Source organism: Eubalaena glacialis, chromosome 11 (assembly GCF_028564815.1).
Source record: "Eubalaena glacialis isolate mEubGla1 chromosome 11, mEubGla1.1.hap2.+ XY, whole genome shotgun sequence".
NCBI classification, from domain to species: Eukaryota; Metazoa; Chordata; class Mammalia; order Artiodactyla; family Balaenidae; genus Eubalaena; species Eubalaena glacialis.
This window is the reverse complement of record NC_083726.1, coordinates 27,719,014-27,738,588: the sequence shown is the minus strand read 5'-3', so window position 1 is coordinate 27,738,588 and position 19,575 is coordinate 27,719,014. Positions and strand designations below refer to the sequence as shown.

The 19,575-nt window shown below is 41.2% G+C and overlaps 1 protein-coding gene across 2 annotated transcripts; it reads left to right on the top strand.

The window, feature by feature from the left end:
• Positions 1-4,297: 4,297 nt before the first annotated feature.
• NUDT4 (nudix hydrolase 4) lies at positions 4,298-19,532 on the top strand. Of its 2 annotated transcripts, none has more exons than XM_061204530.1 (5): positions 4,298-4,794; positions 14,175-14,285; positions 15,066-15,110; positions 16,997-17,081; positions 17,374-19,532. In XM_061204530.1, the coding sequence occupies exons 1-5, from the start codon at positions 4,696-4,698 to the stop codon at positions 17,574-17,576; spliced, it is 543 nt and encodes a 180-aa protein (XP_061060513.1). In that variant the 5' UTR covers positions 4,298-4,695; the 3' UTR covers positions 17,577-19,532. The 2 variants fall into 2 exon arrangements, with proteins under 2 accessions (XP_061060513.1, XP_061060511.1); XM_061204528.1 differs by having other exon boundaries at positions 16,994-17,081.
• The last annotated feature ends 43 nt before the right edge of the window (positions 19,533-19,575 follow it).

Genomic DNA, 19,575 nt, shown 5'->3' with positions numbered 1-19,575 from the left:
TAGATGCTAGCTATCACTGTTATCATTTATATATTGTTGTTGTTTCCATTCCTCCATGACGTTTTCTGCGTTGTTAGTTCTACTGTCACTGTTGATTGAAGAGGTAAAGACTCTCCTTTTTAAACATGATCACAGCCCCCAAGAGTAACAATAGTTGCTTAATATAAAATATTCGGTGTTCATATTCCCTAATTGTCTTCCAAATGTCTTTTGTTATTGTTTGTTTGAATCTAGAGCAAAACAAGATCTATACATTGCAACTGATTAACATGCATTCTCTTATGAGCAAACATTCTTTTTTTAGCCTTTACCCCCAAACAAAAATGCAGAATTTGTTTTTGTTTATGTAGCAAAAAACAACCTTCTTCGAATGAAGCAGAAGTTCAAAATGCTGTCCTGGAGGAGTCGGTGAAAATGTCAAGTCATTGCCTTTACTGAGGAGATAAACACTTGGCATATACCTTTCTCTGAATGATAAAGAAGGAAAGGAGGAAGTGTGCTTCCCGGTAAACTTTTTTATTAGCCATAGAGAACTGAATACAAACATGATGCTCGTGAAACAAAGTGCCCTACAGTAAATAGGAATTGAGGAAATAGAAAATGGATTGTAAATCTGGAAACCATTTCTCTATTTCAGTGAAAGAGAAGATTATAAATGGCCAAACCAAATAGTCTGCTTTTAAAGTTTCGCAAACGCTGGTTGGATTGATGAATCCTTCTTAGGATTTTTAATCCTAAAGCTCGAATCTAATTTCAAGTTTTTGAATTTTCAAACTTTGCTCACTCCATTCTAGTCTGTGCCCTTGGTAAAAGAAAAAAAATCACTTTAGGTGATATAAAATTAATCAAGAGTTCCACTTTCAGGTCTCATTGTAAGACTGCCTCTTCCAGATTCCACCTTAAACAAAGCCCCTTTTTCATTTTAAAATGGAAAGAAACCCCAGAATACAACACACACAAAATAGTAATTACCACGTAATAGAAGAAGCAGGATAAGCACACAGTAATACAGTGCAGGAGTTAAGAATGTGGGCTGCAAAGAGAGAACGCTGTCCTCTGTTTCTTTGCCTGTAAAACGAGGACAATAAATAGAAGCTGCTTCATAGGGCTGCTGCTGGCATCACTCATGAGATCATGAGAAGCACCCAGCACTGGCTAACACTCTGTAAAGACTGGTTATTATTATGATGAGAAAGACACAGGAGGGGATCTTTTGTCACAGCTGGTTTTATCAGGAGAGGAGCTTACTTCATGGTAACAGTGTGAGTCAGTTACCAGAGAAGGCAGCAAGCTCCCTGCACACATCCCTGTCACACCGCCTCCAAGACACTCTACTACTATTAACAATACATTGTTAAAAGAACCCAGGTAAAAGAACTATCCTACACAGGCAGTGTTCAATGGTTTCCGTCTCTGGTGTTCTAAACATTTGAAAATAGTACAAGAAATGGCTCTGTGTATAGTAAGTTCTAGGTAAGACAATACTGTGGTAAGTGAACTAAACAGAAATTAACCTGAAATTGGACTCTGATCCCCAAGGGAACCGGCCGGTGCAGCCCAGTCCTTACTGGCCCTGAGGAGGAAAAACAACCTTGCTTCCATCTCCACTGTGATCTGATTAGATATGATCTAAGCTTTGAACAGTGCCATTTCAGATGGTGCATAAAACACATTAGACAACACTAAGCAGGGAGCTTCAGGCTGGGGTGTGCACCCTAATACTGAGGAACTGACACAGGAAAATGAAGACCTAATGTTTGTAATTCAGCCTTTCACTATTCTCTCATTTCAGTCACACAAGTTTCCTTTTCTGTTAGGTCCCTCTCAAATAATTGCAATAATATAGTAAGTTAATCAGTTAACAAAAAGGGGAGGGGGTAGTTATTCATAGTATCAAAACATTCTTCATTTTAAATGATTTGTTGCATAATTCCTTTTAAATAGACCTTCCCTCACCGTGTGAGAATCCGCAGCCCTCCCCAAGCACCGGGCCCTCTCCATTACTCCTCTTACTCCTTGAGAAAAGGAGGGAGAAAGAGATCTCCAATGAAAATTTCCTCGTTAATAACTTAATCTTATGTTTCTTTAAATGCTTTCTAGTTTTAAAGGATTTTCAGACCCACTGTGACATCTTAGTTAAGCTTTGTACAAGGTGGTATAAATCATATTATACCCACTTGAGAGGTGAGAAAAGCTACATATAGTAATTGGGTACATGTGAGACCTGAACTCAAGATCTTTTCCACCAAGTCCTATGGGCTGGAGCTGGAAGCAAGGGGCCCTGTACTCCTGCTCACTAGTTTCGTGCTGCTGCCTTTCCTGCCTTTGGTGAGTTGGTTCCAGGCATCTTCTTAATTCCTCCCCAGTTAATTCTGATTCATGCTTCAGCTCATGTAATTACTAAAACCGGAAGGACTTGAGTGAACCAACATTCAGTCAATCAGCATTTAGTGAACGCCAACTAGAAGCCAGACCTTTGAAGAGTTTTAAACAAAGAGAAACGTAATCTTCCTTGTCACTTAAAAAGACTACAGTGAGACTATCACTTTATCAATTTGAGCCAATTATCTAAAAATAATATTTGCATATTAGCTGTACTGGTGTCCCTAACTAGCTGCGCTCTATCCCTGTTTGTAACTCTGGAAATAAACTTCAAGTGGTTTCTTTAAGAAAGCTAAGGCTTAGAAAATGTCTCTGCACAGACTTGATAAGGTTTCCAATTGTACCTTGGTAAAAATCTCATTTCTTAAATCACTTATTCAACATTAAGTCATTGTACAAACTTGCACCTGCTAGGCTCTGAGGGCAAGAGGATGAGTTAGATGCAACAGTCTTTAACCTAAAGGAGGTCAGAGCCTAGAAAAAGGAAGACCAATGCCCACTTTGAGCTCTCCAAGGGCCCCCAGGCTCTGAACGGTCAGCCCTCACAGTTCCCTGGGCCAGAGATGGAACCCACCTCCCCACACCCGTGGTGCAGGCACACTGGCCTTTTTCTTTCATTTCTACAAACTCTCCTCACTCCCTCCCCCTCTGGACTTTGCATAAGTCCCAGTTCCCCCAGCCTTAAAACTTCACCTGGCTCCCAGTCTACTTAGCTCCTACTCCTCCTTCAGCCTCAGCTCCTGCCCTGCTGCCTTCTCTGACTTGCAGATCTGGTCAAATCTCCCCATAAAACCCTCTACCACCTGAGACCTTGTCACATTTGTCGTTTTACATGTACTTGTGTGATTGACTGTCTGCTCTCAGGTGCCTACGTTCCTGGCACGGCAGGGGCTGGTTTTAGATGCCAGCGCCTGGAACTCAGTAGGCCCTCCAGGAATGAAGACTGAACTGTCAAATGGGGCTGGACCTAAGCGGCCCGGGCTCTGTGGACAGGACAGGATGGAGGGGGTGAGGGGCTCCCCTGAGCTTCCTTACCACCTTCCTTAACACTAAGACAGGCCTCCTGGCTCTCATCTTGGCGCTTGCATGAAAACGTAAAAGTTGTCTGTCCCAAGTCCCCGAGAGACTGTAAGCCCCTAGAGAGCAGACATTCCACTCTATTTAGCGTTGTGACCCCAGCACCTGGCTGTGCCTGTTAACTCAGCATGAGATACACTTAGGAGATACTAGCCATTGCCGGCATTAATGAATGCACTCTGTAGGGTGGGACAAAGTGAGAGACGTTATCCAGGGCTTCAAACAAACGTTTAAGCTTGAGTTGACTCTTGAGAGAATACAAGCGACGCTACCCCCAACCAAAGACTGAAAAACAAAAAGGAAATCTGCCTTCTCCCTTCCCCTGCAAAACAGAAACAGTAAAACCTCTTAACCAACGTCTTCACCTTTCCAGGCCTCCACTCTCTTCTGTCCCCGCACTTGACGGGCGCTCTCTGGACGTGTACACAGTCACTGCGGAGACTGCCATCGCGGCGACGCCGCCAGGCATTTTCTGACCAGGGAGCGACTTTGCTGAGGAGGTATGTGGTTAGACCCCCTCTCGCGGAGAGGCTATTTAAGACCCTCACAGGGAAAATAACGGGATTTATGAACAGGGAGGTAAGGGTCTTTGCTTCTGCCCCTTCGCTGGCATTTTGGAGCCCGGTCCTCCCACGCCGAGCTGCAGCTCTAACCCTCCAGCCCCGAAGAATCCCAGCAGCCTGAAGGCCGAGGCGCCGTCCCCACCGCCCCTCCCCCGCCGCAGCCGTCTCGGCACGCAGGCGCGGAGGCGCGCGCAGGGCGGCGCGCCTGGTGGGGCGGGGCGCGCGCGGTCCCCTTAAATACGGCGGAGGGGGCGGTGCGAAGCTGCCGCGGCGCTGCTGCCCAGTCGGCGCCAGTTCCTGCCGCTGTCTCCTCGTGGCGCGATCCTCGAGCCTCGCTTTTTCTCCGGCGGCAGCGGCGGCGGTGGCGGCGGCTGCAGCAGCAGGAGAGAGCGGAGGCGAGCGGGCGGCGGGCTCCATGGAGAGCGGCGGACGCCCGGGCAGAGGCGGCGCTTCCTCCCCGGCACCCGGGCTCCAGTGACCGGCGCTCGCGCCCTGCACCGCGTCGGAACGGCCGCCGGCTCCGGGACTGACCCGGCCTCGCTGCCCTTCCCCGCGCCGCCGCCTCGCCTTCTTGCTCCCCGACTCGCCCTCGCCCCCACTCCCCGGCTGGGTGGCGGCGGCCAGGCCCCCGCGTCGGCGGCCGGAGCAGCAGCGGCAGCAAGAGCCCGTCTCTATGATGAAGTTCAAGCCCAACCAGACGCGGACCTATGACCGCGAGGGCTTCAAGAAGCGGGCTGCGTGCCTGTGCTTCCGGAGCGAGCAGGAGGACGAGGTGAGGGCGGTCGGCGCGCTCGGGGGCGCCGGGGCGGGGTTGGGGTGGGTGTTCGGGCTGGCCAGAGTAGGAGGGTCCTTGCCCTTGCCCTTCCCTTTCTGCATCCCCTTCCCAGCCGACCCTCCGTCTGGCCCCAGGGCTGGAAGGGATTAGCCCACTCCCTCGTTCTCTCCCGCCCTCCCTCCCTCCTTCCTTCCTTTCTCTGGGTTGATTGTGGAAACAAAGGGGCTCGCCCAGCCCTATGCTCTCCCACTGGGTCGTGGTTAGGACAGGAGGCCGAGACGCCTCCTGGCCCCCGGGAAGGTCCCGGGCCGTCTAGGTCCCGCCTAGGGGGAGTCACTACTTTAACTTGCGAACTGAGCGTGAAGCGAGATAAAACCTTGAGTTGTAACAGAGGGTAGCAATGGCGTGAGTGTTGCAGCCCAAGCCCTTCTGCCTCTGTTACATTTTCCTCCCCTGTTACAGCAGTTTGCGGTTTCAGATAAATGTAGGCATGATTATGGAATATCCAGTCCCCGTGCTTTAAAATAAAAACTCTTTCGATCTAGTTCTGTCATTTCCACTTTCAAGTGGATCCTTTAACTTACAAGCACTTGGCATATTTATACTTGATTTTTTTTTAAACAAGGCCTACTCTTGGAAAGTTTTCTGGCTATAGAATGATGGGTAGTGAAAAATGTGGAGTCACACCAGAAGGGAGAAGATGGACTAGAGTTGGGCAAAGTTGCCATTTTCAGACAGTAACCTCTAGCTCTCTGCATATTTATCAGAGCTTCTTTGCTATGTTTGGCTTGACGTCTGGAGAGAAGCAGTCTTGTTCTAAGAGGAAGCAGCAGTCAGTCTTCTGTAATTCACCCATCAGCATTGGGTTGATAGTGAGGCCGTTGAGGTTTTCCTGGAGAACAGTTTTTATTTATTTGTTACATTTATTTAATTTAAAAATGGTTCACTGCTTTAAATTTCCATAGAGCAATAATAGTCGATTGGTAGCGGATGAAAATCTTTTAGCATTGCCACTTGTAAAATGGTTAGACAGGGAAAGCATTAACATTCTGAGTTCTACTTCCATAACCAATTATGTCCAATAAAATTACAGGCTAAAGCTGGAGACGAGAATTTAATGGCTTCCTTATTGCTAGTCCCTGTAGTTAGGGTGAGTATGACATAGCGTACTCTCAGTGGCTTAGTTGTTCTTACTATGCTAACAAAGATCAAAGTGCCTCAGAATGGTGCTCTTCAAACTCTTGTCTTGACTTTATTTTTTGAAAAGAAACCAAGCCCTTTAGTGCTGATCTGGTGCTCAGTTGGGGGTCTCTAAGTGGTTAAACTTAAATTCCAAAGGAGTTTTCAAGGGAAATTGGTGTCTTTGAACTGGGCCTATTTAGGAGAGCCAGAAAGTAGAGAGGGAAAGGTTTTTAGCATTTACAAAGTCAGCAAGCTTTAAGTGCATTCTGTTAAAAAGATTAGAAGGTCCTTGAAGGAAGGACCATGTTAGGACAAAGCAAACTTTGAATATAAAATAATACAGTAGCCAGAAGTGATCAAGATAGGTCAAGAATCTTACCTGATTGGCTCCCTATTGTGTAATTATTTTCTTAGTTGGGTGCTTACTAGGTGCTGGGCACTGCCTGAAGACCTTTAAGTTTGTTACATTTAATCCTCTTAGAGCAGGTTTATAGGTGAGGAGACAGTTGCAGAGCATAAGTACTTTGCCCAAAATGACATAATTAGGAAGTGGTAGAGTCGGAATTCAGCATCGGGTCCCTACTCCTGATGCTGGGCTCTTAGCACAGGGCTCAGCCTCTAGCGACTGGGCACACGAGATTTGCTTGAATGAGTGAGATTTTGTGAGGCTGAGCTTGGAAGACTTTCCGAAAGTAGTGACTTTGAAGTCTTGCCATAACGTGAACTTGGAATTCAGGCTTTGTAAAAACAAAAGTTCCCAGGGGAAGATATGGGAAATGGGAGGAAATTGAAATGATCTGTATTGTGTGAATGGTAAAGCAAAGTCTGAGGAGAGCTTCAGAAGTTAACCTTAGCAAATAAATGAGTTGTTTTTGTGCTTTGAAATTGTTTCTACTGTAATAAATGCTAAATTCCTAGCCTCTGGTCGACTCAAGAGACCAATGCCATTATAAAATGAAGTAAAGAGCAAGATTTGGAGAATTTAGTAGATAAATAAGTTCATTACATAAAACTTTGACAACCTGGAGGTTGTGAAACCAAGTGAATCGGTTTGTTAGAGAATATGCTCTGAGGGAAGGCTCTGGAATTCTCTAAATAATGCACAGCCAACTTTAATGTCTGGTTTAGATCTTCAAGATCTTCATTTCTGTAGTTGTGTTTATAGAATGTAAGTTGAAATAAAATAGTAATTGCCGTTTGACCCTCAAAAGCTATGCAGTGTTCTAGTCTGGCTGTCTGTACTGAAGGGGTTCTCAGTAGACCTTACTTTAGAATAGGTTATTGTAGGAAGGAAAGATGTTCTAACAGCAGGAGTCTTTATTATTTTGGGGGTGGTTTTATGTATTTTCCCATTGTATCTCTTTCTGCCCTGTGAGCTAAATAATAAGTATTAGCATTTGTATAGGAAGAAATTAGGCAGCAGAAGTAACTTGTCCTGAGGTCACAGAAGCTGGCAGATCATTTTGAACCCCTTTATTTCTAAATCTCATGTCACTTGATCCTCTCTCCAGCTAGTTATTTCTGTGGGGAACCACCCTTACTTTTGACAGTTGGGCTTCCAGTCAAGGCAACAAGTAAGTGTTCCATAGAGTAGCTGGGATACTCAGTTTGTGCAGTGAAAGTGGACAATACATTCACAGAAGGTAACCCGAAATGGATTCCATTGAACATATTTGCATATATGATAGTTGGAACAGGGATGCAAAGATGAAAAGTGTCACCTCGTAAGGAACATGCCCTACGGCAGGAGGTTAGACAAATGACTGATAAAAAGGAAATTAAGGTTAAAAGTACCATCAGGTACTCCAGGCTTAAGATTCAACGTGAGTCATTTGGAGTTGGATTTCAGTGAGTGGGAAAGGAAGAACCAAGCATCACAAACAGAGCAAGACTTGGGGCTGTGGTCTAGTTAAGCTGCAGCTTAGGATAGCACAGAACAAATAATGGCTGAAAAACAAAGAGCACCTTAAATGTAAGGTTAAGGAGTTGCTAGGCAAGAAAGGAACTCTTATTTTTGAACAAGGAAAATTTCGATTTTAGATGTATTCAAGTTTGAGAATGATCTGGCACCAAAATAGACTAGAATTCTAAAGAGAGAAATAGAAATGACTTGATCCTGGGTGGAATCCAGGCACAGTTGCAAGTGGGAAACATAGACAAAGAGTCTTAAGAACTTCCATTTGGACTTTTTGTTCCAATTAACTTTTAAGCTCCCTGAGCCAGGGGCTGCATTCTACAGATAGTAGAATCTCAATGCAGAATGTATGTCCCCAAAATGTCTGCATTCTGCAAAATCATGCACTAAAACTAAGAGTTGCTGGGAAGAGTAGAGTCTCAAAACCTATGGAACTCTAAAACCAGAGCTCTAATAAACAAAAACTAAGTAATATTAATACTTCTCTCTACTAGCATTTTAACCCCTAGGATCAACAGTCCTTTTCAGACATATATTCTGGCACTCTTACTTCCTCAGAGATTTAAGTCCTTGAAGATACTTCAAATGGAAACCACTTTCATCAGAATTAACTATCCAAAGGTAGCCTTTTCTAAATCCAGGGAAATGTCACCAACCCTCTTCATCTGTGCCTGCAGCTCTCCCAGACCTAGAGAAGGGCTACTTAGCCTACTCAACCAGCCACTTCCTTCAAGGGAAGGCACTTCTGTACGATTTGCATCTGTTTTTATTCTTATGATTTTGGTATATCGCCAAGGCTTTCTCTAATTTTGTAAAAGTTTACCTCATCACTTCAAAACATTAACATGCTAGGAGAAAAAGTCATGGTCAACCCAACTTAGCGTTATCTACCAATCCATATAATCTAATTTGGGTTAAACACATTTTCAACACTATGGGCTGTTATTTCTGATCTTCTTATAGCACTCTGCCTCTATAGCCCAAAAAAGTAGTACTAGTTTGCTTAGTAATAGCAGTTGGTAGTGGTTAGTGGATATAATAACTATTGTTGTAACTTACTATCTTTTAAAATGTGTATGTGTGTAGTAGGTGTTCCTAATATGCTGCGGGCCTAATTTTGGCTAAATGCCTATGAAACAGTTAAGTACGGTAGAGCTAGTTTTAACCATTGATGCTATCCTTGTTCATGATAATGTGGGAAGAAAGAACAACAACCCCAAAACAGCTTCTAAATAGCTACAATTCACAAAATAAAATTCTTCATTCTTAGATTTAGGGATCACTTGAGGGGTTCTCTGGATAGCTTTGTTTTTTCTAGGAAAGAAGCGGTAGTTTGTAGTGACTAGTTGTTCACGGCGGCAGGCCATGACCCAGAGCGGTTCTAAGGGTAAAAGCTGAAACACGAAGGGCAATTTGGGGCCCCTTGGTGTAGGGAACTAACAATCCCATGTTCCAGCCTCTGAGGGCATGACTGCATTATATAGACATTGAACAGCGTTTTCTGGTATACACGCTTTTACACATCCCCAGTGAGGAGGACTTGGGCAATATAGGGTATAGAATGTATATTATAGGTTATTCCAATTCACAGACAAAGCTTTGTCCAGCAAGACTCAGGACTGGTTCCAAGTGGACCACTATCACTATACTGTTGCTACTAAAAGTGAGGAATACTTCTGTTCCAAATCTTAAAACATTAGGTATCTAAGAAAAAGACAAATGTGAGAAATGACTTCTCAACAATGCCAGGTGAAAAGTGTTTTATTCTGATAATTGCCCAGTACATGAAGAGGGATAAGGTCTGATAGTGTAGTAGGAGGAATGCTGATATGAAGGTGGTCAGGTTGAATCGGGGAAGAAGTGTCTTCACTTTTCACCACTCTAATGCCATTGGCTTTGGGGTTTGAGTGTGATTCAAGTCCAACTCTGCAACTTGGTGGGTGGACTAGCCTCCTTTTTATAAATCTTAACTTTGGTCTCAGCTCTGCTTATCTGGAAGGTTAAAATGTCTACTTTCATCTTTGTCATCTTGTCACTAATGTGGTGACAGATTGTCAACTTGTTGGGTGCATAAAATCTTATATGCCTAGAAAAGTAGTTGAAAGGGAATTTAAAACCTGTGAATGATCATGTATAGATCTGTCAGCTGTTGATGTATCCTCTTACTGAATAAGCTTTTGTAACCTATCTTTTGTTACTTCAGTAATACCGTTCTTTTTTTTTAAGCATTGGTCATTTCCTTAATAAATAACGGTAATGTATAAGTATAAATATATTCATATCCATATATACGTTTAGTGGCAAATTATCAGTAGACTTACTTCATAGCAACTGCTCTGTACCCTCATTCCTTTTGTCTTTTACACCTTATCCCCACTCCCTTCACTCTCTCTCACTTCCTTACAGTGTAGATTGTTTTAACCTCCAGCAAATTTCACCACTTTCTCTCAGATTTTGCATCACAGACGTCTAAGAGTCAACCTAGGATTTTGGAGCCTGTAAAATTATGGATTCTTTTTGGTAGTCTGAGGGAAGAAAGGAGAAGTTTGTAAAGGTTAATGCAACCATAGAATTTAAAAATTGTGATAAGCATTATTTTGAGACAAAGTATAGATGGAAGTGGATAGTCTAAGAACCCTTTTCTCTAGAATTTTTTGTTTGTTTTTAGTAACACCATTCTTAGAGCATTCGTTAGCATGCTAAAGCTACATTATAGATCTAGTACATTGGGGATGTTATAGAATGTTTAGATGGCTTTGCAGGGGGTGAGAGGGAGATATTGAATAATAATGCTTTGTGATACGGTTCTATAGGTTTCGATTCATCCAATGTGTAGAAGGGGTTTTAATTGTCCTTGTTTCTGTTTATGGTGTTCAGATTTGTTTCTTCTACCCTGGCAGACCTCTGCCATAATTCTGTTTACTCTTGTCTGTGGAGTATATCCCTCAGTTCTTGCTCTTTCTTAATCACCATCCTCCTTCCCCCCCCCCACCCCCCATGTAGCCTTTGACCTCATTTGAACTCCAAATAAAGTACTCAGGAAGAGTAGGCAAGTACTTAATAACATACTGGTTTCCAAATCTGTACCATCACCAAAGGCTCGTTATCAGATCTCTTAAGTTAGTTGTTTAGATGCTGATCATCTAAACATTTAGATGGTATACCTTAGGTATTACTCATTTTAAATTGACCATTTTTTGAAAAGATACATTTGAAGTTAATGGTTTAATCAAATTTAATCACTTTGGAACGTCAAGAGACTCTTGCAGCATCATAAGTTCTTGATTTCAGCTAAATCATTTGGAAAAGAAGCTTAGTCATATGATAATGATATCCTGTAGATAAAGATTTGGTTTTAAATCGGAAGCTTAAGTGTTAGTTCAAAAACAGGCACAGACTGTACTAATTGTTTTTCAACATTATTAACCTTATGTAATTTAGTTCTTAAAGACTGTCTTGGTCAAATAGGAACATAATAGTCATTGACCTAGATATATGACACTGAATTTCATTTTTTCAGAACTCAAACATTATAAATATTGATGGTTTTGAAACTCCCTATTTACTAAATGAAGATGTACTTTTCTGGTGGCTAGCCACCTGCACTGTCCTGTTCCATTATGAAGGTAATCAAGGAGGTTGCTTAGAGAGCACAGCATTGTGTAGTAAGAATTTTGTTCAGATAATAGAAACCAGATTATCCCTAACTCACGCCTAGTAACCAGGAAAAGAGGCTTCCAACTCTGTGGTCAGGACTGGTGGTTACCATTTACTTTTCCCTTGATGTAAGATATAACACTTTGGTACCTTAAACATTTTTGTTTTAACTTAAAAACTTACATTCATTTGCCAGTCTTGATATAGGGTCAAAGTCTTTGAATACCATAGATTCTTGGCAAGTCTCGTTTTTGAATAAAATACAAAGGTGAAATCTGATTTGCAGTTCACTTTGTACAGAGTAGAATTTTAACTTTCTGGATTTTAAAAATTTCCTTCTTTTAGTCTTTTTTTAGTATCTCATCCATACTTAATTTGATAGCAATTTTTTTTTAATTTATTTATTTTTATTATTTATTTTTGGCTGTGTTGGGTCTTCGTTGCTGCATGCGGGCTTTCTCTAGTTTCAGCAAGCGAGGGCTACTCTCCGTGCTGTGTGTGGGCTTCTCGTTGCGGTAGCTTCTCTTGTTGCAGAGCATGGGCTCTAGGTGTGCAGGCTTCAGTAGTTGCAGCACGCGGGCTCAGTAGTTGTGGCACACAGACTTAGTTGCTCCGCGGCATGTGGGATCTTCCCGGACCAGGACTCGAACCCGTGTCCCCTGCATTGGCAGGCAGATTCTTAACCACTGCGTCACCAGGGAAGTCCTTGATAGCAATTTTTAATAACACATTTTTAATGAGTCTTTGCAGACCCTTTTTTGATAATTCCTTCCTGCTGTCATTTATCATTAACGCTCAGTAATTATAAAAACAAGTACAACTGGCAAAATTTGGGGAGCAAGCTTATCTTTTTTTTTTTTTTTTTTTTTTTATTTTTTGCTGGGTTGGGTCTTCGTTGCGCTCAGGCTTTCTCTAGTTTTGGAGAGCAGGAGCTACTCTTTGTTGCTGTGTGCTGGCTTCTCACTGCGGTGGCTTCTCTTGTTGCAGAGCACAGGCTCTAGGCGCACGGGCTTCAGTAGCTGTGGCTTGCGGGCCCAGTAGTTATGGCTCGCGTCCTCTAGAGCACAGGCTCAGTATTTGTGGCACATGGGCTTAGTTGCTTCGCGGTATGTGGGATCTTCCCAGACCGGGATCGAACCCGTGTCCCTTGCATTGGCAAGTGGATTCTTAACCACTGCGCCACCAGGGACGTCCCAACAAGCTTGTCTTGGTAGGCTAATTCAACTCAATTGGTGGGAAAGCAGAAGAGCTAGTAATGGCCAACCGTGAGTATTTAGTCTAGGATCTAAGGTATTTAACACTCACTAACACTCAACAGTCTTGAAAGGATAGTTACTTCTTTTTACAGAGGACGACACTGGTACCCATCACCATGTGCATCAAGGAATGAAACACATCTTGGTTATGATTAGTAGAGTTATAAACATCTTCAAGTTGAAACCTGTGCTTTCTAGTTCTTGCTAGATTTGTTTACTCTGGCTCTTTAGTTTCTAATTTTGATACGTAAGCCCTAATTGCTAATACTTAAGAAAGCTTAAATTTAAGGCTGTCTTACATTTTACTTTACCAAAATTGTTATATTTGGACTTGGTGGTTCCCTCAATGTCAGCCATTAGTACTTTAGCTAAGGCTTTATCAACTGTTGTGTTAATTTACAGTGCTTTCTGTGGACTTGCCACTGTTCTGCCAGTTATATACTTGGAGGAGTGATGCTGGTAGGAGCAGTAGAGTCCTATCCAGATCAAGAATGAGAGAAACGGAGCTCAGATCACTGGAGCATTAGTTGATCCACTGCTCTGTGGTGATGGTGTGTCCATAGGCAAAGGTGTGCTGCTTTTTTTCAAGTTGAGGGGGATTGTGCACCTGAACAGGTGTTCCCTCATCTTCCAACCCTGTTTTAGAGGTTTGGGGGAAAGGTGGGACTTGCTAAACTACTACTGTCAGCCTGGAACTTTCCATTTGGGGAAGGTTGAGTTCTGGCAGCTTACTCAAGTAGGTGAATTCTGGGCTGGCTGTGAACTCCTGAGGGCCGTCCGTTCCTCTGGCAGTAGGGAGGAAGCTGGGCAGACAGCTGGCACAGTGTCAGAAAACCAGAACCTGCATTGGGGATCAAGCTTTGCTCTCAGTTGATTAATTTCTGGTGAGAATTCTTTGCATTTACTTGAAGGCAATATACTAAGGTAATTTTGCAGACATTTTTGTTCAAGTTGGTCAAGACGTTACCTTCATGAACATTATTTGGTTATTTATCATAGCCTTTCCACACCCCCCCAACTTCGGTGAATTCCAACCTATACCTAGCACACAAATTTTCACTTACAGGATGAATATATATTTCCTGTTTCAGATACCATTAAAAAGTGAACTAATAGGATACTACTCTGTGATAATAGTGTTTGTTTTTGTTTGTTTGTTTTTTAAGTGTGTGCACATTTCAATCTTAATGCTGTTCTTGACCCAGATTTGCAGAGTTTCCTGTAAAGGCCAAACAGTGTTTTAGGCTTTGTGGGTCATACAGTTTCTGTTGAAATTGCCCAACTCTGCTGTTGTAGCATGGAAAAATGAATGTGAATGTCCATAGTGCTTCTGGGGCTGGAGTTTACGATTATGGTCGATCTTGCAGGTGCTGTTGGTGAGCAGCAGTCGGTACCCAGACCAATGGATTGTCCCAGGAGGAGGAATGGAGCCCGAGGAGGAGCCTGGCGGTGCTGCCGTGAGGGAGGTTTATGAAGAGGTAAGATGAAGAGTAGCACGTTCTGGGTGAGATTCACAAACAAGGCACTTTGCTGCGTACACCGGGGAGAAGGCAAGAAGACAGGCAGATCCCAGAGGTGCTGTTTGGTTGTCTAATTCAACATTTTAAAGCATGTGACTACAGCTGGTGCTTTGCTAAGCAGATATTTTTTTCTACCTGGTAAAAATAGACAGTAAGTCTGATTGGTGATCAACATATAACATGATGGCCTTGCCCCAGAGCAAGGTTTGTATTAACTGAGCAAAAATGCACAGAGACATTCCTCATATGCTACAATTCCTTTTCAAATGAATAAAAAGCCAGTTGCTTTTATTTTACTGTCTTTGTCTTAAAGTTCAGTAAAATAGGGGCACACACGTGCACAGAAGCACACTTGTCTTCTCACACCTGATGAGAGATAGAACTTGCTTTTACTCAGGGGCAAAACAGCATAGATCAAGTGCCATAAAAACTTGAACAGCATTTAGGGCATAAATGAGAAGTGAATGGTAGGGCTCTCATTGGATGTTGGTGCATAATTGGAAAGGTTTCCTAGAGACAGGTCTTAAGGGATGAGCATCTTCTAGGAGACAGCATGTGCCAGTTTGTTAGTTTGCAGTATGGGTTTGAATGGGGCACACACTGAAGTTCCAGTGTCACAGTACTAGGTAAAAGGAACAGGACTGTGCAGTGGAAGGGTAACACATAGAAAGAAAATAACTTGCATGTAAATTTTGTTATGTAGAGGTAAAAATTTTACATTTCATCTTTTTTTAATAGGCTGGAGTCAAAGGAAAATTGGGCAGACTCCTGGGCATATTTGAGGTGAGTTACAAAAGTAATCCTCATCTTGCTGATGATAGAATTAATGATTTCTTCCTTCCTAACAGGCCAGCAGCCTGAACTAGACATTTCCTAGTTCTGGCAGCAGCCTGAACTAGACATTCCTCTAAAACTATCAGTAGGCAAGCAAGTCATAAGGATTAGGAGGGAGGGAAGTAAAAGCTGCTTAACTTTCATATACCATTAATTTTATACAGCATTATTACAGTGGTAATTTGTTTTATATGACAATACAGTGGGGCTGATATAGACAGACTTACCTCTTGGTTCACTGTATACAGTTTAGGTATAGACTTTTTAGGAGGTGATATCCTCAATATCACCTAAGGGCTTAGGTCTCTCATGGATAGTCTTGAAATGTACCCTTTGCCTTCAGCATGTAACATTGGGTGATATACATAATGACTTTATCCTGAAAGGACACCATGAGGATGCAGAACTCAGATACACAGACTAGATACTAGAAGCACAGAATTTTCTTGTATAATTTGTTATGACTGAAGTCAGAATGGAATTTGTGGAGAGGAAATTTGGAAGTGGCAGGTATTCTATGGAAGGTGGGGAGAAATGAGGTCAGGTCATGAGACCCAAGCTGTTTTCAAATATATTTTCATCCAAAATTCAGACCTAGATACATGGTATATCAGACACATTGTGACTTTTTTTTCCCCCAAGATACTATTTAAGTGTTAGTTTAGTCCTGCTGGTAGGACTGTGTAAATACAGTCCTTACAGATTTTAATCTTAAACCTTTTACAGGGATTCAGAAAAAATTCTGATTGTACAGCACTTGATAGAATTGATGACTTCCAGAATACAGTAATTGTTAAGAATAAAGTTCTTAAGATACTATTCAAAATTTTGCAGAATTCAGCACTTGCTTTACCCAGTTAAATAGCACCATCTCCTGGTTAAACTGGAAAACATAGTGCGAATTTTCTTTTATTCTCAAAGACAGAAGACACCGAATGAGTGGATTACTCAGGTGATTTGTGGTAGAAAAAAAATAGGGCAATTATCTAAAGTCTTAGACGATAGCAAACAAGGCTAACTTTAATCAAGATGAAGATGAGCCCCTTCATCTTAAGGCCAACTTGGGTTTAATTTTGAACCTAGAGACAAGGCTAGGCAGCAGTTTTAATATGGTTAAAAATTGAGTTTGGGCATATAGGACTAAAATATCAATATAACATTCCAGAAATGGACTATCCTAGGTATTATTCTCAACCTTTGCTGTGCATAGTTCACCTGGAAGCTTTTAAATGCTTAGGCCTCCTCTCAGACTCACTGAATCAGTGTCTCTTAAAAAAATTTTTCATTTTTTTGAAATGAAGTAGATGATCAAGGTTGATGAAGGTGGTCAAGGTGATGAAGTAGATGGTCAAGGTTGAGAGGCCCTGGTCTAGGTTAATAGGGCTGTGCTCTGTATGCATCTTGTGACCCTCTAAGAGGCATGTTCTAAAGGAACTGGGGCTATTTGCTCTTCTACAGAGGTCCTAAAGGAAGCAGTTTCCGTAGTCACAAAAGACTGTTGGGATTAGCCCACAGGAATAGGACCTAGGATAAAGATGACAGGAATGCAGTTCTTTTAATATAGATTCCATTCCAATCTTAAGATTTTCTTTATGAAAATTGTCTAATGGACAGAAATCAAAGTGCTAAAAGTTTAGTATTGGGAGCTAATTTCACCATTTTAAATGTTTTGTCTCATATAAACTCACTTTTATGCTGGGTTATATGACTGAGTATACTTGCCTATGTTGGCAAATAGACTATGCTAATGTATGCCACACTGAATTTTTCACTCGAAAATGTGTATATGGCTAGCTCTTATAGATTAAAATGCTTTTCTTTTTATATTCAAGCAGAACCAAGACCGAAAGCACAGAACATATGTTTATGTTCTTACTGTCACTGAAATATTAGAAGACTGGGAAGATTCTGTTAATATAGGTAAATTCCCTTTCCTTTTGCTATCTGATTTCTCTTAATTCAAATACTACATATGTGTATTCAGTTTTCATCTTAAATTATTTTGGGTTACTTTTTGGAGAAGATCAATATATACATCTTCAAATTTGAATTATCTTAAAATTGTTCCCCAATATATTGTTGTCTAAGCCATTCCCCAAAAAAATAGTCATTATTTGTGGAGACAGTTGAGGGGGCATTGTTAATAGTGTATAGCTTTTTAAAATTGACCTCATTTTTTATTTTTAGTAACCAATTTCATACTGTTTTTTAGGAAGAAAGAGAGAGTGGTTCAAAGTAGAAGATGCCATCAAAGTTCTCCAGTGTCATAAGCCTGTACATGCCGAGTATCTGGAAAAACTAAAGCTGGGTTGTTCTCCAACCAATGGAAATTCCACAGTCCCTTCCCTTCCAGATAGTAACACCCTGTTTGTAACTGCTGCACAGACCTCTGGGCTGCCGTCTAGTGTAAGATAGAATTGGAAGGACCTCTTCCACCATGTGCAGTCTCGTGGGCAGAGGCTTTATTATCCTTGGCAAACATCTGAATGACGCTTGCAAAGTGTCTGAATTTGCCATGCAGGATTTTCAAACAATCTGCATGTTTTTCAGATGCTTTCAAATCTTCTTTAAAAAAAAAAAATAGTGTAAAATATTTTAATAAGCCAAAGCCATGTGGAATTTTTTTTAGATGCCTTAACTGTGCACCCAGCCCACCCACCTTATTATTTTGGTTGGCATTTTCACAGCATTTTTTTTTTTTTTTCAGTTTTTTGTCCATTTGATGTCAGTCTGTGGTTTTTGTCAGATCAGCTTATTCGTGGGTATATTTTCCCCCTAAATTGTTTTCTCATTCACAGTATTAACATATTCAACAAATCCTTCTGTTGTGGGAATTTACGACAGTAATTCTTGATGTTAAAGCAGTCCATCAACCCAAAAACTTGTTTCATAGGATCACAATTTTGATTCATAGATTCCAGATTTGGACTATTTCTATATGGCCCTATTTTCAGGAATTTGTCAACTCATTTGTCTCAATTTTCACAACTGGTATTATGTCCCTAACTACCTGATATGGCCAATTCCCCTAAAACTCAATAGTCCTTTAACACAAAGTTTAACTCTGTAGAGCTGGTGATTGTTAGGCAGGTACAGTAATCAAAATGCATGTAGTACATAACATCACGAAAACTGTATTCATGCAATTTGAGTTAGCATGCTCCATTGCCAAGTCACTTCATCCATAATCTCTCTTTACACAGAATACATGAGAACCATATTTCCCTCAATGTAAATTGCTTTTAAAAACATATTTCCAGTTTTTTAATTTAGTGACATCTCTTCAGTTAAACTTGCTGGTTACCACCTTAAATGCCAGTCAGTGCTGACTGCATCACAATTGAGTGAAATGGCCTTCTTGTTCAGCTGTTACAGACCTAGATTGTTAAGGCACCTTGGAACCTCTCAGCTTTTACAGCTGGTCAGTAGGTACTATTTATCATATAACTAAATATTGGGGCACTGGAACATACCTGAATTAAGAATTACTTTGTCTTACACTTGTCTTTATATTCACTTAAATCGAAGAATCCCATCTAAAACATATAAATATCTTGTCTGGAACACCTGTACTTCCCTGACCAAGTCAGAAATGAGGTGGGGCAAGTGAAAGATGATTCCATATGTAGACATTCGTTAGCTTCTTGTAAATAATTGTAACTGGTGGAATATAAAGTAGAAAATAAGCATAGTTATACATTTGTTCTATAAATTGTTAACCTTTAAAAATATAATTGCTGCTAAAAATAGAGTGCTGTTACACTTAAGGAAAATTGGTGCCACTGTTTTGAAAATGAGATCGTGTGCCATAAATGCAGCTGAACTAAATATAAATATTAGTTCACAAATTAATGCTGTCAAAGGAATGAGTGAAGTAGAAAAACTTTTAACCAATGATATTTCATTCTAAATTATGTAGTGTGATCAAACATGATCATCCAGAATTTTTATATTTTTCTTTGTACAGAGGTTATGTATTCTGGGTGTTTTTTTAAAAGGAAACATTTTAAATCCCACAGATTGACACTTTATATCAATCTTCAATGGACTAAGAGTTTTATTCTCAGTGATCTCTGAAGTTTCTTTAAATTATATACTTAACACAGCAGAGAAACTGGATTGTTTTTGTATATAAGACTGTGTCCACCTGAAATGTTGTCAGAAGTACTGGGGGTGAGGGGGAGGGCTGGGTATCTTGTATATGATATTATTAGAAGTAATAATGCATGAACTTATTTTATAAACCCTTGGACTATGTATTTGACTTGTAAAATATGTACAGTATTAATGTCAGCCATTTCTTAAAAGTGAGCCTATAAATATTGTTGTATAATTTTCTTTGGTTAGAAACATTTGGACTAAGTAGTGCTACTGGGTCGGGTTTTCTTCAGTGCCATTTAGCAAACCACCTGTC